The 22,525-nt window shown below is 32.8% G+C and overlaps 1 protein-coding gene across 30 annotated transcripts in view; it reads left to right on the forward strand.

Moving 5' to 3' along the window:
* Positions 1-22,525, forward strand: part of LOC143240044 (uncharacterized) — a 197,335-nt gene that overhangs the window by 42,561 nt on the left and 132,249 nt on the right. For 8 of the 30 annotated variants that reach the window (XM_076481850.1, XM_076481840.1, XM_076481849.1 and 5 more), the window contains exon 2: positions 13,452-14,346. The exons of 14 other annotated variants lie outside the window; for them this stretch is intronic. Coding sequence is in view for 5 of the 16 variants with exons in the window: in XM_076481832.1 (XP_076337947.1) it covers positions 5,980-6,043 (64 nt within the window). In the remaining 11 variants the exon portion in view is untranslated. Of the gene's footprint in view, positions 1-5,817; positions 6,044-13,451; positions 14,347-14,961; positions 15,003-22,525 lie in introns of all 30 variants that reach the window. 8 more of the 30 variants (XM_076481854.1, XM_076481832.1, XM_076481838.1 and 5 more) reach the window with 4 other exon arrangements.

The following is a 22,525-nucleotide window of genomic DNA, read 5'->3' on the forward strand; positions in this document are numbered from 1 at the left end:
GACGCCTTTTTATTTTTTACTTTTTGATATGTATATCCATTTATTAGACGCTGTTGATTAAGTTAGTGATAAAGATGATAATTCAGGGAGGATAAACAAAATTTTACTTTGATTCAGGCCAGTATTAAGAAGGTTTTTGAGTCAGCAGTGAATTTCTATGCATTTGGGTCAGTGATCTAATGCATTTTTTTTGTTACGGTATTAATGCCATTTTCTTTGCTAATTTATGTAAATAATTGCCTTCCATAAATTTCCTATACACTATGTAAGTCATATAAGAAACATTCTTGGTGTTGTGATGCTTGGATGGTTATTCCATTTATGCTTATCTTACAATTTCAGTGTTAACTGTTATTTGTGTCCATATATAGCTATTATATTTCGTAGCATTTTTCTAGTAGAGTATAATTGTTAGTTTTTAATATTCGTACATCAATCAATATGTTAGTAAATCTGTGTGTACTAATGTGCCCTGAAATGCACGTATGCCTGCTATAAAAAAATATCATACTTAATTCTTCTTTACCATTTTTGATGACACAGCCCATCTTTTAGTTGTCATCATATACATTTTCTTTACTGATCAGTGTTTGATTTATTATTATAAATATCATAGACGTTTATCCATTCATGTGTTCGTTTATTCTGTGAACAGGAAATTACTCAAATAAAAAAAGGTGATTTGTTTGTTTATCATGCGGCAGAACTTAAATTTTCGCAAATAACACACATGCATGTTTACAACATAACGAACATCATCGTATCTGATACGCTAAAAAAAATCAGTCTAACTTTAGCTAAAACAACACACTGTAAGGTTTAAGATGTATTTTAAACCATAAAATATTTTGTAATTGTAAATTAAACAATAATGTAAGTTAAAAACTAACTAGAAAGCTGTCAAACTTTGTTTGTATTAATGTGAAATACGTTCCTAAGATGGAAGACCGACTGCACAACAATAGGCCTATAGTTATCAATCTTGTAAAAAGTTGCGATCAGATTGGACTGTTTTGAAACTGCCCACTAAGATGATTAGTTAGAAAACCAGGTGGGCATGCACGTGAGGCATGAGAATCACAGCTGGCCAATAATGTATTACCTGTTAACTGCTAGATTGGCCAAAACAAAACAGGTAAGGTGGATAACTAGGAACTAATGTTCCTCCCATTTCGGATAACAAGCAGCCAATTGTATTTATCGGTTTTTAAATACAGTAAAGGTACGTAGAAGTGTATAATTCACGTGTGTCTTAATAATTTTAGTTCAAAATGAAACTTTTTAAATAAAGAATAAATGTTGAGAAAAACTTTCTTAAATAATAATATTTCTAAGCTGAACATTTAATATGGACATACACATACAGTAGCTTTTATTTTTATAGAGACTGGGTAGAAATTTATGTAATTGTTCTGTTGTTTCTTCATTAAAAATGGAAGGCTTAACCTTATTCAAAATACTCAAAATTGATATGAAAAATGTTAAGATAAACTAACAAGCGCTTTTACTCGTTCCATTTACCACAATTTTTTTCTTAAAGTGACATTGAAAAGTTCATATTCAGATAACGAAGTAATTTATTAGTTTTTTTAAATATTATAAGGTCAAGATCTAAAAAGAGATATTTGATATGTAAAAATTGGAATGCTTAAAACATTCACAGATATAATATCTAGCTTTGAAAAAACAACGAAATTTGGCACGTTGATATGAAATGCAAAATATACATGGTTTCTTTCATTGAGTCCCTTGTTGGGGTAGCGGTAAGTCTAGGGAGTTACACCGCTAAAATGAGGGATTTGATTCTCGTCGGTAGACACAACAGATAGCCCTATGTGGCTTTGTTATAAGAAAACACATACACACTTCTCTCATCGAAACGTTAAAGTGTGAGTAGCACATTTCTCTATCTTTCAATCCGCCTTTATTGTTTATTCATTCTGATGGTCTATAGTTATTTAGATAAACTAATCCTGCCACCTGTGGACGAGTGATTGTATGTTGCCACCCTAGAGCACTGTTGGGGCTGGGGGTGGAAGAAAAAGACGAGTGGGAGCTTATGTTTCACGTTGAGGAGTAACCCTATTATAAAGATGACGTTAAAGGTATATATAACAATTGGTCCCAAATGTGATAAAGTGCAGAAGCAATTGGCCTGCCTTCATAAATTATATTGTCTCTTACATCTACCAAACAGCCCGGAAATTAGACATGATAATGGAATAATGTTTGTCTGATTATTTCTCGTTGGTTCAACGAAGGTTTGGTGAAGTAATCTACAAGCTTAAGATAACTGTACCTGGGTTTCCAGTGTTCGTGAAAGATACTAAATTACACTTTGGTTGTTGTTGTTTTTTTCTAGTATTTTTTAAACGCAGCAGTTTATAAGAAAATGTGAGAATGTTGAAATTATAAAAGAAGTTATAATGATCAGGTTTTGTTCCTTTTTAAATCGTTTCATTTTCAGAGCACTTTGAAATTGGAATGCTTTTAAAATATTTTATTTTTCTTCCTTGCTGAATTATTAGTATAGTAAAACTAAGACTGTGAGTTTGAAATGAAATACAATTATTCAGTTGTTGCTAGAACATACTTTATGTTTAGAGCAATATTAACAAGAAAAGAAAATTTTAGTGAAATAATTTAACTGTCCAGCTGTTTAAAATATGGTTTCTATGAAAGACTGTGATTCTTGGGTATGATTTTAATGGACTCTGCCAACTTGTTTGGAAGTTTGTTGGAAGACGATAATTATAACTATTTTATTCGTTGTTTCCACAATTATTTTCAATACTGTAGAAATATATATGATGCTAGAAACAAAAGGCCAATACGAAGTCTCATACATTTCTTGAACTTGACTAGAGCGAACTTTTTAGTTAGTGTATCAGTCTCAAAGAGTATTGTCCTATGGATGTTGAACTTATCATACGAGGTAAAGAATAAATTCGTCTTTTGCTGCTTGCGATGAACTGATGATTACTAGAGACCTTTGGTATATTGAAGAAATTGTTGCCTTAAATGTATATTAACATCCTAACTACATTATAAGATTCTGTTAGTTTTCGTTAAGTTTTCTTTTTTTCATTATGTATAAAACGGGGGGGGGGGAGTGAGAGAAAATGTTAATTTTTTATACTGCTTTTAAAACGGAAATAATGAAATACTTCCATGTTACAACAAGGAATTAATTTAAACAAAAATATAAAAAATATTATATAACTAAAATGATTAGAATATTTGAAAATTATTGGCTGCTCAAATCATCCAATGAAATTGGCATTAAATGTAGTTATAGAACTATGCAGCAACAAAACATCATACCATTGTATCTCACTCTAAAATTAATTGAAGAACAAGATGATACCTCACTTGTTCAAATGTTATAACAACAAAATCTTAACTTTATAATTATAACCTTGTGTAGGGGACTAAACAAGCCAAGGGTATATTAATCACTTCCCTGGCAATTTCCCTATGTAACAGAACTTCCTCATAACTTCTGTGAGATCACTGAAAGATATTATTTGAATTTATGTTGCCGGCCTCAGAGAGAGAGAAAATGTACCTAAAATTAAAGAAAACATTTACACTTGAATATGTTTACAAAAATAACACAATCTGAAGCTCTAAATAAACCATCTAACGAGAGATTACATATTTGGCTGAAGGTGCTGGGTTCACTTTATTTCTGTTAGTATCTTTCAAAACAAAAATAAGAAATTTTCATTCACAGATATTTCTTAGTTATTCTAGTTACTATTATTTTTGCCCCGTGTTTTGTTACAGCATGTTTATTAGTAATGCGTGTAAAAAAATACTGCTTACATTTATTTTGATCTGAGGGTCGCGGACTCGGATCCCCGTTGCACCGAACATGCTCGCCCTTTCAGCCGTGGGGGCGTTATAATGTGACGGTCAGTCCCACTATTCGTTGGTAAAAGAGTAGCCCAATAGTTGGGAGTGGGTGGTGATGACTAGCTGCCATCCCTCAAGTCTTACACTGCTAAATTAGGGACGGCTAGCGCAGATAGCCCTTGTGTAGCTTTGCGCGAAATTCAAAAAACAAACAAAACAAACTTTCATTTATTTAATGGAAATCACTAGCAGAGAGTGAAAGTGTTAAATGTTTTAATAAACGGAATAAAATCTAGAAAATGGAGTGAACCACAGTATTAGCGTAAGCATTAATTTTATAATGCCCATTGACAGCTTTAAAGAAATATTGTTTCTTTATTCAAAAGTTGGCTTGAAAGGACAACTTCCCGAGCAAGTAGGTTAAAAAACAAACAAAAGAGATGCAATTTACTTGACTGATTTTATACCAAACTTATTAATATTATGTTACTGATTTATTTACTTTATGAACTTCAGATTGAAAATGCTATAAAAAATCTCACATTGAAATATAAATAAGAAATGACATGATTGATTATTTTACATTTAAACAGCACGAAAATTATTTACTTTTACACTTTTATGAGATATTATTTATACTGTTAAAATATATATTTTTCTTTGTATTTTCAATACTGAAATCATAGCCACGCGATAAAATGTTTTTTATCAGCGGGCCCGGCATGGCTAAGCGTGTTAAAGCGTGCGACTCATAATCTGAGGGTCGCGGGTTCGCATCCCCGTCGCGCCAAACATGCTCGCCCTTTCAGCCGTGGGGGCGTTATAATGTGACGGTCAATCCCACTATTCGTTGGTAAAAGAGTAGCCCAAGAGTTGGCGGTGGGTGGTGATGACTAGCTGCCTTCCCTCTAGTCTTACACTGCTAAATTAGGGACGGCTAGCACAGATAGCCCTCGAGAGCTTTGTGCGAAATTCCAAAACAAACAAACAAATTTTCATCAGCGTAATCAATTTCTATTATTTGACCACTCGTTAATAAAAATATTCGCTTAAATTGTCATTTGTCCTTTTTTGTTCTTAAAATAACGAGAATACGAATTTTGGTTCATTTTTTTTTTCCTTTGGCTGCAATTCAAGTTCATTAGTTCTATTCGAACTGCTTATTTCTCCCCTACGTAAAAATAATGTGTCCATAAATGTGTGTGATTGTTGATAATACTGTTCGAAGGAGGTAAGTGGATCAGTTTCTTTCTGTATCGCCAACATAGCATAATTAAACCATTAAGCATTTTTTAAGCACATATGGCTGTTAATTCAGATTAGGTTTCACCACAGTTATTTATGTGTGTGTAAATATTATCTTTATGTTTATTATGATCTGACTTTATTGATAAGAAGTTTTCCGATTTTAGAAATAGAAATGACAAAACGCGTGCTAAATTCCAGGCCTTTGCTGAAAATAGGACAGGATATTATTTTGTAGGTTATGATAAATATAACGAAAGATAAACCAAACCCTCGAAATATTAAACAACTAGAAAGGTAACGAATGTTATCTGTAAAATAACTACATTAACTACGGCTTTCAGTAGTTGCACTTACTCGGTAACACGACGTAGATCAGGTTGTAATCATCGATTTGTATCCTTAGGCTACAGAAATGAATCACGAATCATTTTATCAAGTGGTTTTAAAAAGCAACAATACTATATTTTGAATTTTTGTTACATGTGATATTCGTAAGTTGAAGATAGAAGGGTATCCATGCTAGGAAATTTAAAGAGTCGATATTTTAATCACTCATCTGCCGTACGTTAGAAGGAGTAGTGTAATATACAACTTACAAATGAAACCTTCATTACAAAGTTTGTTACGTTTACCGCTTAAATGCCAGTGGCCTTGATCTGTTCATCTCAGATTTTTGAAAAGCAATCACTAAACAAAAACTTCTTTGTCTAGATAGGAGCCGATTAAGTTGCAGGTGCGGACCTAGGCCGCCCCCACCTGTCACGTGATGTTATCTAGTCTAGAGAGACTTGTTTTCCTTAATAACAAGTTTCCTTTCATGGACATTATAGTCGTCGTTTCCTGTTGGCTGTCTGTTCATAGCCGTGCCGAAAGATGACAGGGCCAAGCTTAGCCAACCAACCAGAAAGCTTAGTACCTCATCACCAAGTTTCTTCAGGTCAGTCACAACCTGCGAACACTCCGTCTACAGAAAAACTTGGCGCCAATACATTCGCTTGTAAGAATAACTCTATGGTCTGATCCGTACAGCTGACAGCGCACGCTGTTGTTTCGTTCTTTTTTTTTTAACCACCACTAGTTTTTTTGTCATTATTTTATTTAACTGATTTATTTTATGTTAAGATATTGTCTGCATAATCCTATTTTATTAGTCCTAAGATGGCCCTGGATTTGAAATTATAAACACCCGTTTTTTGTTTTCGTGTTTTTACATTCCTCTTAGTGAGTGCTTCAGTGTTAAAAGCCAGAAAAGGGGGTTTAGGGGAAGAAGTTCGTGATGAGTGACATGTGTTGTTTATAGATGTGTTCTAACTCGGGTTCTCAGAAAGTGTCGGGTAAATACACCCAAAAGACTCGTGAAAAGCTGACAAATAACAAATCAGGCAAACTCTCTCTATATATTTATATAAATGTATAGCTGTTTAATTTATTCAAGAAGGCTCTCAAAACTTAAAATTATTATACCAACTCTTCAGTTATCCGTAGATGACCAAACTAATGTTATAACAAGTTGAAAATAACTTGAGTAGATACAACTGTTTTATCTGAAAAGTAACGAGCAAATAATCAACAAATAATTTTATAAGTTTAAAGATGAAGAACATTTTATCTTAAATTTCAAGTAAACGTTAAGTCTAAAATCAGTGAACAGATTAGTTCAGCAGATAGAGTCACAACGTATATCAAAATAAGACTATATTCACGTTATCGGTAGTACGTTTGTTGAATTTCTCACAAAGTCGTCCCTGTTTCTAAAGTTATAGATAGTTAGTTAGTCAGTGCTACACGTCACTGACTCTTGGGTTATTCTTGTCAAATCGAATAGTGGAATTTGACCGTCGCGATGTTTTTGTTTGTTTGTTTGTTTTGAATTTCGCGCAATGCTATACGAGAGCTATCTGCGCTAGCCGTTTATAATTTAGCAGTGTAAAACTAGAGGGAAAGCAGCTAGTCATCACCATCCACCGCCAACTCTTGGGCTACTATTTTACAGAGGAATAGTGGGATTGATCGTAACATTATAACGCTCCCATGGCTGAAAGGGCGAGCATGTTTGGTGTGACGGGGATCACGATGTTTTTAATGTGGCAAAGAGATGTGAACTGGGATCCTCAGCTCCACAACTAGGCACGCTAACCACTGAGCCACTCTTAGCCTATTAGTAAGTATATGTTAAGTAACATTGGTCTTACGAGTTCTCGCTAACTGCTGAAAAATATTTGAAGCATTTACTAACGGGGTCATGTCCATCGGGGGACGTGAAACACACCTATTGGAAAGTTCTGTCTCAAGCATACTCATCTGAAATTCACTCTACATTGTGACTCCCACTGACGTGAAGGTGTTAATTATTTATGACGGGCTGTGAGAACGATCTTATGTATCTTAAACAGAAAGAAGTATCTTCATTCGGATGAAATGAAAGTGTGGTAGGTTTAATAGTAGTTTCACACTATTAGATCGCCGCAAAGCTGTACAAATAGAGCCTGAACTAATTTCGGCCGTTTTGATGACTTAGAATAATAGACTCTACTTAAAGTAAATAAACTTTTTTTTTATATTGGATACATTACCCTCATCTGACATTTTCTTTCTGCCTCTACCCTCAATAAGCATCCTATTAATGCTACTCGTATTTGCAATGTATTATGTTGTTGTTTACGCAAGATCTTAAAATAGACTAGAGGCACTGTAAAATACATTCAGTGTACGGGCCTTGTGGGTCGATATCTAGTTGACGCCTTAAAATAGGTCTGTAATGTTGGCGACTGTAAATTCATACTACCTTGTAGAACTTAAATATGGGAAACAATGAAGGTGTATCAATACCTGTAAAAAGCTAAAACATTATGAGTACCTTTTGATTAAACTATGTTATGTTACTAATTGAATAATGTGGCTCAGCATCTGCTCATCTGCAAACCAAAACACACCCCATGAGTCTGGTTCACTTTGTACATTTGATTTACGCGTAATGTCATCATACAAAGCAATAAGTTAAAATTAATCCTTTATATTTATCTAATAGTTTAATGTAAAAATTAGTACATTATTTACACGATTAGCTTTCAATGTGGCTGTGTTTATATTTATTTTAGGCGTAAAGAACAATATTTGCTGATCATTTTATTATTGTATATTTTTGTAACGATTAACAACGAAGTTTAATTATAGATTTTTAATTTATTACATTTACGTTGTTTCAAATATAATAACAGGTTAACAGAAAATACATGTTCAGACATTACTTTAGACCTTCGAGGATGATAGAAAACTGCACATGCTTTTTTATTTAAAGGATGTAATTAAAAATCAAAATGGTCGTAGCTGTAACAAAAATCATAATTTATATTTGACAATGTTTATAGTTGTATCAGAGTTTATAACTAACAATACTGTAACTGTGTTGTGCTTTTCGTTTTTTTATTAGTGCAAAACAATAATTATTCCAATAGGACTATTTGTTTGATGTCGTTAAGCGAGTATTGCTTTGTTAGTGTGTAATTTGTAATCGGATTACTCGGATATTTCTTGTGAAGAATGGTCATTGAAATTGCACAGATCGCATTGGGTTATTTTTATTCATACCACCATCAACAGACGGCGTTAACAGATCGAAATACCAGGCAACAAAAATTTGTTTAAACCGCTTATTGGCTCAGTTATCTGTTTCAAATAACATTATTTTTATTGGGCAAACAGATATTTCCGAAATAACTTATTTAATAGAAAGCTCATTCAGAAGTGTATCAGCAAGAATAAATGCATTAATAATTAAAGAAAATTATACTCAAACACATAAAACTAGTCTCAATCGACCTGATTAATTTGACTATCATAGCTTTAATTTTTCAGCTACTTTTGACACCGAAAGTATGAGTAACAATATGTTGAGCCTAAGGATAAAGATATAGTTTACATTTAACAACAAATTGCAGTAAAAATAAATATTTAAAGCTGGTCTTCTAAACGTGCGTCAAAACAAAGACTTTATTTTTGGTAGATCCTTGTAAAAAATGCTTCTATAATTTTCACACAGGTACACAAAATATATCTAATGATATATAACAGTAGATTTTTCACTATGAGCATTAGTAGAAAGATGTATTCAAATTAAGATAATCCTATCTTAAGCCTGATTTTTCAAATATCTGATAACTTGAAAAAAAATAGTCAAAATAAGCCCATATTACATTACTTAAATTCTTCCTGGGTTTGATAGAATCTATATTTACGGTTGAAAACACTACTTAATTATATTTTCTTGTTATAAATTGTACGAACATTTACAACTATATGTGGATTCATAATGTTTTGTTTCTGTTTTTTGGAATTGTACTTTAGAAAAGAGTTGTAGCGACTATCCTAACCTTGTAATTTACATATAAGGCTAATTGTAGGGCTTAAAAACCTTAACATGGAAACTATTACTAATGTTAGGCTCAAGGTAGTTAGAGTTAGTTTTAATTGATTAACTAGACTTTAAGCGAATAAAAGTCTGAATTGTTCTTATTTCAGCACAAAACTACACAATGGTTTGCCTGCGCTCTGTTCACCGAATGAGTTGAATGTTGGATTTTAATGTTGTAAGTTCGTAGCGTGAATTTACCGCTGATCAGTCTAACCCAAATAAAATGCAGTTTGTGTGCCGTGAAATCTTATATAAGTGCAGTGATTGCTGGTATACTAAGTCTTAAGTAAAGACGTAGTGTGGAATTACCTAACCTAGAGCCAGGTGCATAAAATTTATCAAGTAAATAAAATATCGATTCACTTTTAAATTTAAATTATTCCTGAATTATATCACTAACGTTTTAAATAAAAAAAGACAATTCTCTTTATTCAACGGAGACTCTAAATTAAGGTATCAACAAATGTTTTTCCAGTTTTGTTATCTATACATTTCGTTTTATATTTTCTGCACATAGACTAACCACAATATAAAATTATACTTTCGTTGCTAAGCAACATGACATAAAATCCATTGTTGGAACATTGTGTTATGAAAACGCACTGGCTTCTCCATATATTAGAAGTTGTTAATCGAACTGACTTTTACAAATAATTATTCTATAAATACGCCACGAATTCATTTTGTGAATGATCTTAATTTTGACTGGCTTACAAAGGAATTTACTGATGTTTGGTTGCTCAGATGTTAGTCGAGCTTGATTTCGCAGAATTTATTTATTTTAGTTTATGATGAAATGCAATGTTAGGGTATACAGGTTTACTATTGGGTAGAGGGTAGTGGTACTACCCCGTCATATTTGACGGGCTATACGCTAGCCGGTAACAAAAAGTCTGGATGCATAGCTATTAAAATACATAAAATATAAAAATGTTTATAAGGAAATTACGCAACATAAGATTGTTTAGACAGAAAAGAGAAATAATGAAAAATTTCAAAAAAGAAAAAAAAGTTCTAAGTCTAATTATTGTTTTGGAATATGAAAAGTAAAGAGAAATTTAATATCGCTTTTTTTTCAGATAAAGAGTTGAGCGTATCAATCTGTACTCTGATAGGTTCTGTATGGAGTTTTTTTTTATAATTCCGTATAATAAGTTTAGTTAAGGTTTGTATTTAGACCTTTCCACTAACCTGGCGTCACATTATTTGAACTGGCTTATAGAGGAATAAAATTAATATTTATACAGATAGTAAGTACTTTTACACAGGAGCATATTATATTTTCGCCAGACAGAAAATATTTTGCGTTTTAGATTATGTAACATTTCAAGGAGAGAAAATATAGCAACTTGCCGTATGAAATTATTTTTGTACGTTTAGGATATCTAAGATGTTTCGTAGAAAAAGAGAGGCAATATAATATATCATATTTCTTTTTATACGTGTATGGGGCAGAATAACTTAGCGGTTTCGTAAAGAGAGGGAGAGAATGCAACTTCTCCTCAGATAGAAAGTATTTTGGTACGTCAGGTCTTTCTCGTAGATCAGGAAATTACCAAGTCGAACGTCGAACGTCGAACGTTATAGAACGATTCATATGTCGTGCATCTATCGTAAACGACATAACAGGGTCTACACTGCTCTATTTTTCCACTTGTTTTGTTTTTTTCCGTTGCGTTGCTAGAAAAAAATCGTTTCATTGTTTTGTTGGCTTGAACTTCGTATCTCGCCCAGATATTTCCTTAATTTAACAATATGTGGAAAAAATAGGCTTTTATTACTGGCGTTGTAAAAAAAGAAATAATAATAATCGATTTCAGAATAAATAGATCTATTGTGATGTGATATCAAAGCATTGGGCAATGATATTCTTAAGTTAAAAAGCTATCAATAGAGGGCGGTGGTATTAAACATCTTATATTACTAATATCATCGCAGGCACTGTCTTAAAGTTGTTTACCGCTATGCTAAGAGAAAAGACTCACTAGAAGTGTGTATATTTCTTATAGTAAGTCACATCGGGCTATCTGCCGAGTCTACCGGGAGGAATCGAACCCCTCATTTTAGTATTGTAAATCCGTAGATTTACCACTGTACCAGGGAACTACTAGATGTGGAAGTATCACTTGTGGTACTCGTTTATTACAAAAGCAGTATCTAAACTTCTGTATATTACTGTATTTCGACAATACTGTTATAGCATTGGACATTGCGTTATTAATGTTACCCTAGTCACTGGTCGTTAAGACAGAAGCAACAACATGAATGATTATTTTAAGATTGTAGTTCTCAACTGAAGTTTAAACAACTTATCAAATGTGTACGAGTTGATGTATTTATGACAGAAATGTATATTATTCTCGATTTCAGACGTATTCAGAATTGTAATATAAAAACAGTCACCTTAGTGCTTAAACTTTTAAAACCAAAAGGGTATTGAGAACGAACAAAACAATAGTTGGTTTTGAGACTTCCTATTTTTATGAAAGTCTTCATAAATGTAAAAGCTAAGATATTCAGAACAAGTGATGATTAATAATGCCAACGCAAAAAGAAACTGGTAAAGCATCTATTTTAGTATTGTTCGAAGGTATGTCATGGTTATTGTTTGAAATATGCAACCTTTTCATAGTATTTGTTTGTTTTTTCATTGAATTACGCACAAACAACACAAGATCTGAGTTCTTTTTGACAGTATACCGCACCAGAGCAAAGTTATATCTTTGCAAAATAAGAGATATTTACACGACGTCGTAACGAAAGTCTCACAGATATGAACGCGCTTTTCTCTTTCTCCTTTGGCTCAGCTGCAAGTCTCAGGACTTAAAACGCTAAAGAGTGGGTTACTATAAGTGAGATTAGTACAAAGATAACCCATTCTGTAACTTTGTGTTTAATGACAAATAAACATAGAAGTAAACACAAAGTTAGTGAAATAAATGTTTGAACTATTGTCTTTTCTTCAAGTCATACTTCCAGTAACCACTCTTTTTAGATATGAAATGAAACCAGCAAAATGATACTTGCCCAAAACATAACTTGGTGTGCTGCTTAGTATTTTCAACCTGACTGGAACCTTATGTGACACACTGGCCACTCAGCCATATTTAATTTTGAAGTTGTGTACTGACCAAAAGGAACAAATTCAGTCAGACGTACCACGATCCACAAGTGTTTTTCTTTTCTGGTCTTTAACCGAATAATCGAATTAGCTGTCACTGTTGTAATACACTCACAGTTAAAAATGTGGTCTGTACTCAGCTGCACGAGGGTTCAAACCTTGGACCTTTTGACTCGCAAGCCAGCACTCTAACTATTAATCCACACATGACTTAGGTCGCTTGAAAAAACAACAATAGCAAGGATCTTTGTTTCACTATTTTTTATCGCTTGTGTAACAAGTTCCAAGTAATAATAATATTTTAGTTAGACGTCTAACTAATAAGAGAGAACGGCATTATGATGTGCTATTTATTAGATATTAGTCATTTTGAATTTCACAAAAACTATTAACTATACTACTACTGATAATAGAAATTACCCTCTGAAAATAACATGACTTGTTGTGTCTTATTGTTCTCCATACGAAATCTTGGAAAATAACATTTTAGTCTTCTTATACCTGTTATAAAACAAGTGTGAGTATACTATAATTAAAACTATGGTTTGATTGAATGTATACAATATTACTGGTTATTACTAGTTTTATTATTTTTTCTATAACAGGAGATTTATTAAGTTATTCTACTGGAAAAGCCTTCACCTGTTGTAGATAAGCTATATTCATCAGCAAATAATAACGATAGATTAATCTAGAGAAAAATAACAGTGATGTTTTTACAGTATTTGAAATTTTTTATTTGAATATGGTTAAAACGTTTGTTTTTCGTGTCAGTAAATGTTTCAAACTTATTTCTTCATTTTGTCTCATCAGAAATTCCGCTTGGACAAGCTCTTAAAGTCAGGAAGAAATATCTATTGAGGACTAGGATGGTTGTGAGACGTTTAATAGGAAATCAGTTTAACTTTGAGAACATAGTATAGAATACTTAAAAAATAATCCACTTTATTTATCAACATTGCTAAGTGCAACAAAGAGTAATGCTCATTTTTTGTACGAAACTTCCTATTGTTGTAACAACATTACCAACTACTTTATCTGCTGCATAGAAACGTAAGAAATAGATTTAAAAAAAGTAAAATGAGATTCAGATAAAGAGTTAATTAATTCAAAAATCGACTGCATCGGAAAATTTTGCACTCTTTAATCTTACTGTCAGATCAATAGAAATATATCTAAGGAAACAGGAACTAGTTACTATCACCTAGGTATATTTCAACAAGAAAAAAACCAGAACCAATAAGAAGTCACTTTGAAAACATTATACCAATACAATAGGAACTTTATTTTCTAAATTCAAGAGAGTTTGATACAATTATTGTCGAATGGTATTTTTAGCTACTAAACTCCAAAACTCAAGCGTATAATAATACTTACGTAACGGCAGTGTACCTGGGTTACTTAGGTGCTATGACATCTGAAAATAATAAAGCCTTAGCCTTGAACCTAATTTACAAGCTTTTCATGATTGTAAGTTCGAGGGCTTAGTTACCATAGAAATGCAAGCCGCACTTTGAAGCTGTGTACACATTGTAAGAGTGACAGTCAAATTACACTATTCAGTCAGACAAGACGAGCCAAAGAGCTGGTAGTGGGAGGTGTGAACTATCTATCTACCCTTCATCGAGTCTATCAGATGAAACAGCGATAAGCAGGCAAGGAGACAAACCCTTCGGTCAGATGTCACCAAGCATTCATTTACGATAAAGTAAGAACAACATCAGCTACCTAACCTTGTGTGTTATATATCATTACCATTTATGTTAAAATCAGTTAACGTCTTTGTAGCGTTTTCGTTACAATAATTGAAAAAATATTGTTCAGTGAGTCGATACAACTCTGAGTTTAAAGATATATCTTAACATTCAGAACATTTCACTTGTATGTATGCTCCCATCGTATTGTCACTCACACACATACAAAATTTAAACTATCTTTAAAAAATCTCCTTCGATTCTCTTATCTTAACAAACATACTTTCCACAATTTCACCTTAGTCTACACTTTTAGATTTTTAATATCACACACATAAACATATTTATACAGGGTAATTAATTTATTTAATGAATCAAGGGTACTTCATGAGACACATAAATAGCACATTCAACTACTGTTGCCTTTTTCTCTCCATGTTTTATGGTTTTAAACAAATAAAAATTAATGAAATACTTTAGTTTGTTCTCAACGAAAGAGTACATTTGAACAGTGCCAAAGTCTTTTTAACCTTTCACAGTTCTTGATTGTGTCATTCCGTTTATTTATTAATCTATTAGTTTTTAGTTCTCCTTTTAGCTTACTTATCTGATTTATTTTTATCCTTTAGGTTATCTATAAGCTTCAGTTGTTTTACCAAAGTAACAACTGGTAAATATGTTTATTTTTCCTTTTCTGTCGTGAGCCAGCTATGCTCCTTTCTTTGATAATTCACTTGCTTTAAAATGAAAATAAAACAAATAATGATGTTTTATCAATTATAATAACAAATATCTGATTTGTAAATTACGTAACTAAAATTTCCAATAATTGCTATTCAAGTGCTTGATCTAATTCACAGCTTAACAATCTTGTTCATGAAAACTGATGATATGTATAGCATTTAGATTACTATTGTATTACTATTGGTGTTGGAAGATATGGATATGGGAGATGTGGTGTAGTTGACATATTATAACATATTTTCCTTTGCTTTTACTTATATGTTCTTACAACTCACTTTTGTTAAATTCCCTTTGGTATCAAGTCTAGTCTGACTTCATTTAAGAATTTCCTTGCATAGATGGACAAAACCCAAAGATATTGGTTATTTTCTCTATTAAATAGGTCCAGTAACATATGTCGCTGCTACTGATTGGAGTTAATCTTCTATGTTGAAGCTACCAAGTTAATGAGATTCTCTCACAAACATATACACTTTTTGTCACCTTTGTTATAATCCTTGCTTTCAATTTCAAACCACATAAGAAGCAAAATTAAGTACATTTTACACTTAATTTATCAACTAATTAACTATTATGATATGGAAAATAAACATATTAAAATATTCAAATATAGTTTTAGTTTATCCATAATATTTATCATTTTTGTTTGTGGTATGGTTAGCCTTTTTTTTCACTTTAATTATCTCGTGATTTAATCTTTTCTGACGTAAGAGACCTTCCTCTCTCTCAAAGACAAATGCTAGTTTATTTCCTTCCAATTACCGCGGATAAATAAAAAAGGTGACTTTTTCTTTTTATCCATGAGTTCGGTGAGTGTTATCTAAAAATTAATGACAGAACAGCGATTTATATACCTGCATACACCACAAAAAAACACCATCCATCCCTAACTGTAGTATTTAACATAGCTAATACTAATTAGGCACAGACAACTTTAACTTCCTCTGGCACACTTCATTTATATTTTACAGATTAAACAAGAAAAGATAGAATTCATTTGTTACTGAGACAACAAAAATGAGTATATATTACATCCTTAATTTAACTACCAGAATAAATAAAAACAAACTTAGGTGTCTTTCATGATAAGCACTCAAAAGAATTGAAAAACACAAAACTTTTCTCTAACAAGTTATTTTTTTATTTTTAGAATAACAGTGGGCTATTTGCTGTGCCCATAAAGGGGAATCCAGCCTCGGATTGTAGCATTGTAAATCCGTGAACTTACTACTGTCACACCCAGAGACTCCATTCACTTAAAGTTAAAAAGTATTTTTGATTTTTCTCTCTCACACTACTAACAGGCTTTAGACAAACACACATTGGTTACATTAAGTTTTTGTTTTATACATTCACAATAAATTCTCTTTTCGTGGCCCAGCATGGCCAGGTGGTTAAAGCACTCGATTCGTAATCCGAGGGTCGCGGGCTCGAATCCCCGTCACATCAATCATGCTCACCCTTTCAGCCGTGGGGGCGTTATAATATTTCGGTGAATCCCACTATTTGCTGGTAAACGAGTATCCCAAGAGTTGGCGGTGATGACTAGCTGCTAAATTAGGGACTGTAAGTACAGATAGCCCTCCTGTCGCTTTGCACGAAATTCAAACCAAACAAAAAATTCTCTTTTTCTAATATTCGTAGAGTCAGTTCATTTCTTACTTTATGTTTATTACAAACATCCATATATTCAGGTTGTTTTTATTACATTCATATACAAAATTCTGTTTACCTCAATTTTAAATGTTTTGCTCTAACAAAAAGATTTTCCCAAATTTATCTCTTGCTCTCTCTGTATTTCACATTAACTACATGAAACTATGACATTACTTTTTTCTTATAAATCTGATCATTTCGTGTTTCTCTTGTAGGTTTTTCATATTTGTAATCTAATTTGAATAAAAGTTGTAACAACTTTTAATTTTCTCTATTTTCCATAACTGCAGCAAACACATGTGAAAATGTACATTTGAGTAAATTCATGTTCTACATTTCTTATAACAAAATTGAAGTAAACATAAGTATAAAATCGTTTTGTGTTCCACTATATTGTTGAATGGTAGTTTGAACTACTAAACCCCAAAACATGTGTGTGTGTATATGTATATATATATATCCTTACCTAACGACATGGAAAACAAAGGTATAACTTTAATTTTTTTTCTTGTATCTACTCTAGTTGAACAAAGTACTTAACACCTTTTATCCAACTACTAAAGACAGAAGAAGGTCTGAAATATATTTATACATATTATACCCGGAACGACTCTGAACAAGATACACCAGGATAAATTTAAACCTTTTCTCTCCAAGTTGCCCCCCCCCCCCAGTGGCACAGCGGAATGTTTGCGGGGTTTCAATACCTATGGTGGGCAGGGCACAGATATCGTATTGTGTAGCTTTGTGCTTAATTACAAACAAACTTTCTAAATTATTGGACATCACAATGGAGTTAAGAGGTATTATTGTGAAAGATTTGTTCATTTGGCTTCATTTTTTCTATTTAGCAATTTCAGAAACATTTTCGACATGCAGAACTAAAATATGAACTGTGAATTTTCGTCAATATTTTCAGGAAGAAGCTTCATGCACTCTATCTGTTTTTCTATATAACAGTATTATAATGTAGACATTTATAGCGTATTTCAAAAACTGCTGTTTTTTTATATGCAAGCCATTTTCATTACACTGTTTGCCGATACTGTATCTGAAAGATTGACTGGTTTGTTTTGAATTTCGTGCAAAGCTACACGAGGGCTATCTGTACTAGCCGTCCCTAATTTTGCAGTGTAAGACTTGAGGGAAGATAGCTAGTCATCACCACCAACCGCCAACTCTTGGGCTACTCGTTTACCAACGAATAGTGGGATTGACCGTTACATTATAACGTTCTCATGGCTGAAAGGGCGAGCATGTTTGGTGTGACGGGGGTTCGAATCAGCGATCGTCGAGTGCCGGGCCGGGTATTTAACAGAATATTTAATATTTGTACAATAACTAGATATTATAAAGTACCAGCTTATAGCTACCAAAATAAATGAATTTAAACCATAAAACAGTGGCATTCTCAACAAAGATATCAAAATATTTCTTTTTTGAATAAGTACAAGAATCTAAGCTCAAATAAGATTGGAGTATCTAAAACTTGTAAGGCCAAGAATGTTTCTAATTAAAGCACCATCTGGTGAAGACTAAATGCCAAATTAATTATTCCATATATTATGATACTAACATTGAAATGCAGAGTACTAAGAATAAATAACTAGCTAGATAGCGTTGGGTCAGTGGAAAGCGTCTATGAACGCCCATGTATTACATCTCCTATTCTCACTAGAAATGTCAGTTACTGAAATGGTTTGCTAGTTAACTTATATCTTACTCATGTGATACACGAGTGACAGGTCTATCTGGACATTCATCTGATCTTCATGCACAGCTTTAACATTCTAAAGTTCCTGTTGTATTTCTAATTCCAGCGTTTGAATACCTCAATCATTAAGCAAGAGTCGAATTATGAGTTTTCTTGAATGGCATGTATATATTGAAAAAGAAAAATCCAATTTCAATAGACCTTTAAGGACCACTGAATTTCCGTCATTAAAATCATTTAATGGACATCAACACAGTCGACTAGTGTTAACAAATAAAATACATTCGTGTACGTACGAATAGATAAGGAAGATCAAGCTAGTGGTTATTTGATACAGAAATAAAGAATGGTTCGTGTCAGGCTGTGTTTATCTTAAAAAACGAAAACCGTTACGTAATCGGATGTTATTTGTTTTCGAATCTTGACAATAATTAGCTTACATTTTTGCGGTATATTATCAGGGGGTCATGATGGCTGATGTCATTTCCTTCCTTTTCTCTGGGCGTTACTGGAGAAAAGATGAACTTTAAAGTAATATTTAGAGCTGAAAGTGCAGACCCAGTAGGCGAATAAACATATTCTAAGCATCACTAAAATAAAGTGGTTATTCACTCAATATTTTAAACAGGTAATTAAAACTCTGAACTGTCGCTGAAGCCTGGAGAGAACAATAATCATCAAACTTATATTCAACAATACTGTGGAATTTAAATAATATTTGCATCCGCAGAGCTCGCCTTCACATCTCCTTGGCTGTGCTGGATGGAATTACGATGATTATATTATCATGTAACTCAGCAGGTAAGTGTTATGCTGTGGCACTCCAGCTATGCTGAGAAATGTGAATTATGATCAGTGGCGCCTTTTATATCCAAAGCAGAAATGCATGTAACAGTCTACAAGGTTTGTCTGAGTGACCTGTATGCACGAGCCATTGCCGCTGATGTGGACAAACACGAAGAGTACGTTCGCACATGGAGCGAGAAGGTTACCGTACATAATATTAGTCCATCAAGATTATTATTTTGTACGGAAAACTTTAAACATTAATACAAGGTTTAACAGCTTCCATAATGTAATAAGATTTCAACAAACCAGGAGTTAAGTTTGTTACATTGAACAACTTAAAAATTATTCAGTAAAAAAACCTGATTGACAACATCGCTTCCAAAGATTCAAATAAAAAATCAGAATAAGGAAGATGGATTATATGACGTCATTATTAAGTCCCAGTGAAAGAAAAAGTTCAACTAAAGTAAGAAGTAAATAGAAATAGTAACTTTAAATACATATAACTGAACATAAGTGCATCAGTTTAATTAAACTTTATTTTCCTTTTTGCAATTAAAAGAAGGTGTTCGCTCCCCGCTAGTACAGCGGTATGTCTTCACACTTCCTGTTTCTGTTGGTAGTTTTATATCATTCACTTACAAAACAAGCAACTGCACAAAGAGCCACACACATCTCAGGAGATCGTTTAAGTAAGATGTGAGATTTAGTTTTATTACAATACAACAGATAAAGGCAATGATTTTTCTGACTTTCAAAGATATCGATAGTAAGTTTCCATCTGGAAGGAACTTCATTGAAGACTGTTTTTTCAAGCAGCTGTTCAAAGACATCTGTCATTACAATTTATCAACGACAGAAATCGAAAGAGAACATGTTTTTAGTGCCCACCACGGATATCGAAATTCGGTTTTTAGTATTATAAGTCTGAAAAATTATTGCTGTGTAACGGGCTTACATATGAAGATCGAGACAGTTGTAACGATGTGCAAATAATATAAATATGGATGGATTTTGTGGTGATTATTATTCTTTATATTTTTATATTATGATATACGACTAGGAGTAGATAACTGTTTACGAGATTAAAAGTTGTTAATGATGATAAAAAAGAAAGAAAATTATGTCACATATAACTGTTTTATGCTGGAATAAAAACTTCACTATAAACACGTTTCCTGAGAATCACAATTTCTGTAGTATTGGTAGAAACTCTACCAGCAAAAGCAGCAATAGGTGATAAAAGGTTCATGTTCTGTTGAAGAAAGACTCTAAAGTACAGATAAAAGTGAACTGGTGGTATTTTAGGGGCTTGGAATATATATGTAGTCTTGAAAATATGTAATTAGTTGAATCCTATGCAGGGGATTTGAAGTGGCACATTGGCCCTACACAACCTATACGGTACAAGACGCTGAAATGAGGATAAATCCTGTTTGGATTTTTTGCTCCATGTAAGGGACAAGATTACCAAAGTTATTCATGTCTCTTTAAGATGAAAATACCACAACATCGACGAAAATATCTTGCAGATAAACAGTTTAATATTTGTCTTCTGGTTAGCCTGAGACTTGGCATTTTTATTATATACTTTAGTTTACTGATTAAAACCTGGCTTCGATCATGAGAAACACTAGCATCGAGAGACGACAAGTAACACTCTTATACTACTCCTGGATAGGGGACCCGATTAGGTCACGCACGTAGATAATGTGCAAGGGACGAGCTTTCTCTGATGTCTATGATCGGTACATACACGACCTCTTACCCAGCTGCTCTTTGCTATTGGTAATTCACAGACATCAGCGCCGGCTCTTTCCCACCATTATTGTAATTTAGAGGAAGAGTGAAACTAAATGATATTGTTTAAAACAACAACAACACTTCACCACAATAACCATCAATGGGTAACTGTTGTCCACATTAAACGTAATTTATAGGAAGTGATAACCAGATCACAACTTTGTGTGAATTCCAAAATTAAATCTCATCACTCCGAGAGCGAACATGCTAATGTTGAAAAATAACAATGTGCAGACTGGTTTAAATATTCTGTGTATGATTTTGTTTATCACTGACATTAGTGTATTACAGTTTGAAAACCACTGTTTAATTATATTTGTAAAAAAAAAAATGTAATGTAATTAGCCTATTTAATACGTATAGGTTAGTTGTCAAACTTTAATAAATCAGTAAACGCTATCAAATTATTTGAAGGATATGATTTTGAACTGCTTTATATTTTGTGCTATTTTTTTCTTTGCAATTTTGTTAAGATTGTTATTTTTAACGAAACCCGAGATTTTGTAATAAATATATATATAGATCACTATTATGGTATTTGACAAAGTCAAAGCGTAAAATCCTTCTGAAATTCTTTACATATTGCATATGATACGGATGGACGAGTCATTAGCAATATTACGGTGTAGTAGGTTCACCGTTAAGCATTATAAATGTTGAAAAAGGAGGCCGAGAACCAGGGGCTCAAACACGCAGGACGAATGTAAAACTTACTTAGAGGTGAGCAAGCACATGTGGACGCCAGATGTCTGCCCAACATCTATTATTCTCAGATAAAGCTTTAAGGGCGACTTGAACGAGCCAATCCCTACTGTCGAACCTTTCATCAGGCAACACACGACCGCATGCATGTGTGTATGCACACATAATGTGTATTATTTACATGATTGTCTAGCCCGAAGAAAGCATTTAAGCCAATAACGATTATAAAGAAAATAAATGTAAGTAAAGAACCTGTATTTGTTCTGTGCTGAAAGAATAAATACAAGTAGCTATTATTACTAAGCGATGGAAATAAACACCAATGTCATAATTAATTGCGATAATTCATTTGAAACCATATTTAGCATATATATTCAGTATAACAAACGAATTCTATAACAACTTCCAAAGGTTTAGATGTGACAGCGTGCTGTGAACTCTTCATGATTCTTCTTCAACAATAATAATAATTTTAGTTTGCTGCACTGGAAAAACAGTTAACTTTCACGAACCAAATATCTGATATCAAAAGTCATTCAAATTAATTAAAATATACTTTAAACATGGTAAATAAAGTTAAACTGGTAATAGCATTAAACATCAACGACTATTCATGTTCATTTATTTGTCTCCTATCTGGTTTCATGGACAAAAACCACCGTAATTAACGATTTATTCCTTTATATGTCCACATGTTTTGTTATTTTGCTTCCGAAATATATGAACATTTATTTTTCTTTACTGATCTAATATTACTTATCGACGTAAGGTCTGTCTTGCTAAGA

This window comes from Tachypleus tridentatus, chromosome 13 (genome assembly GCF_004210375.1).
Source record: "Tachypleus tridentatus isolate NWPU-2018 chromosome 13, ASM421037v1, whole genome shotgun sequence".
NCBI classification, from domain to species: Eukaryota; Metazoa; Arthropoda; class Merostomata; order Xiphosura; family Limulidae; genus Tachypleus; species Tachypleus tridentatus.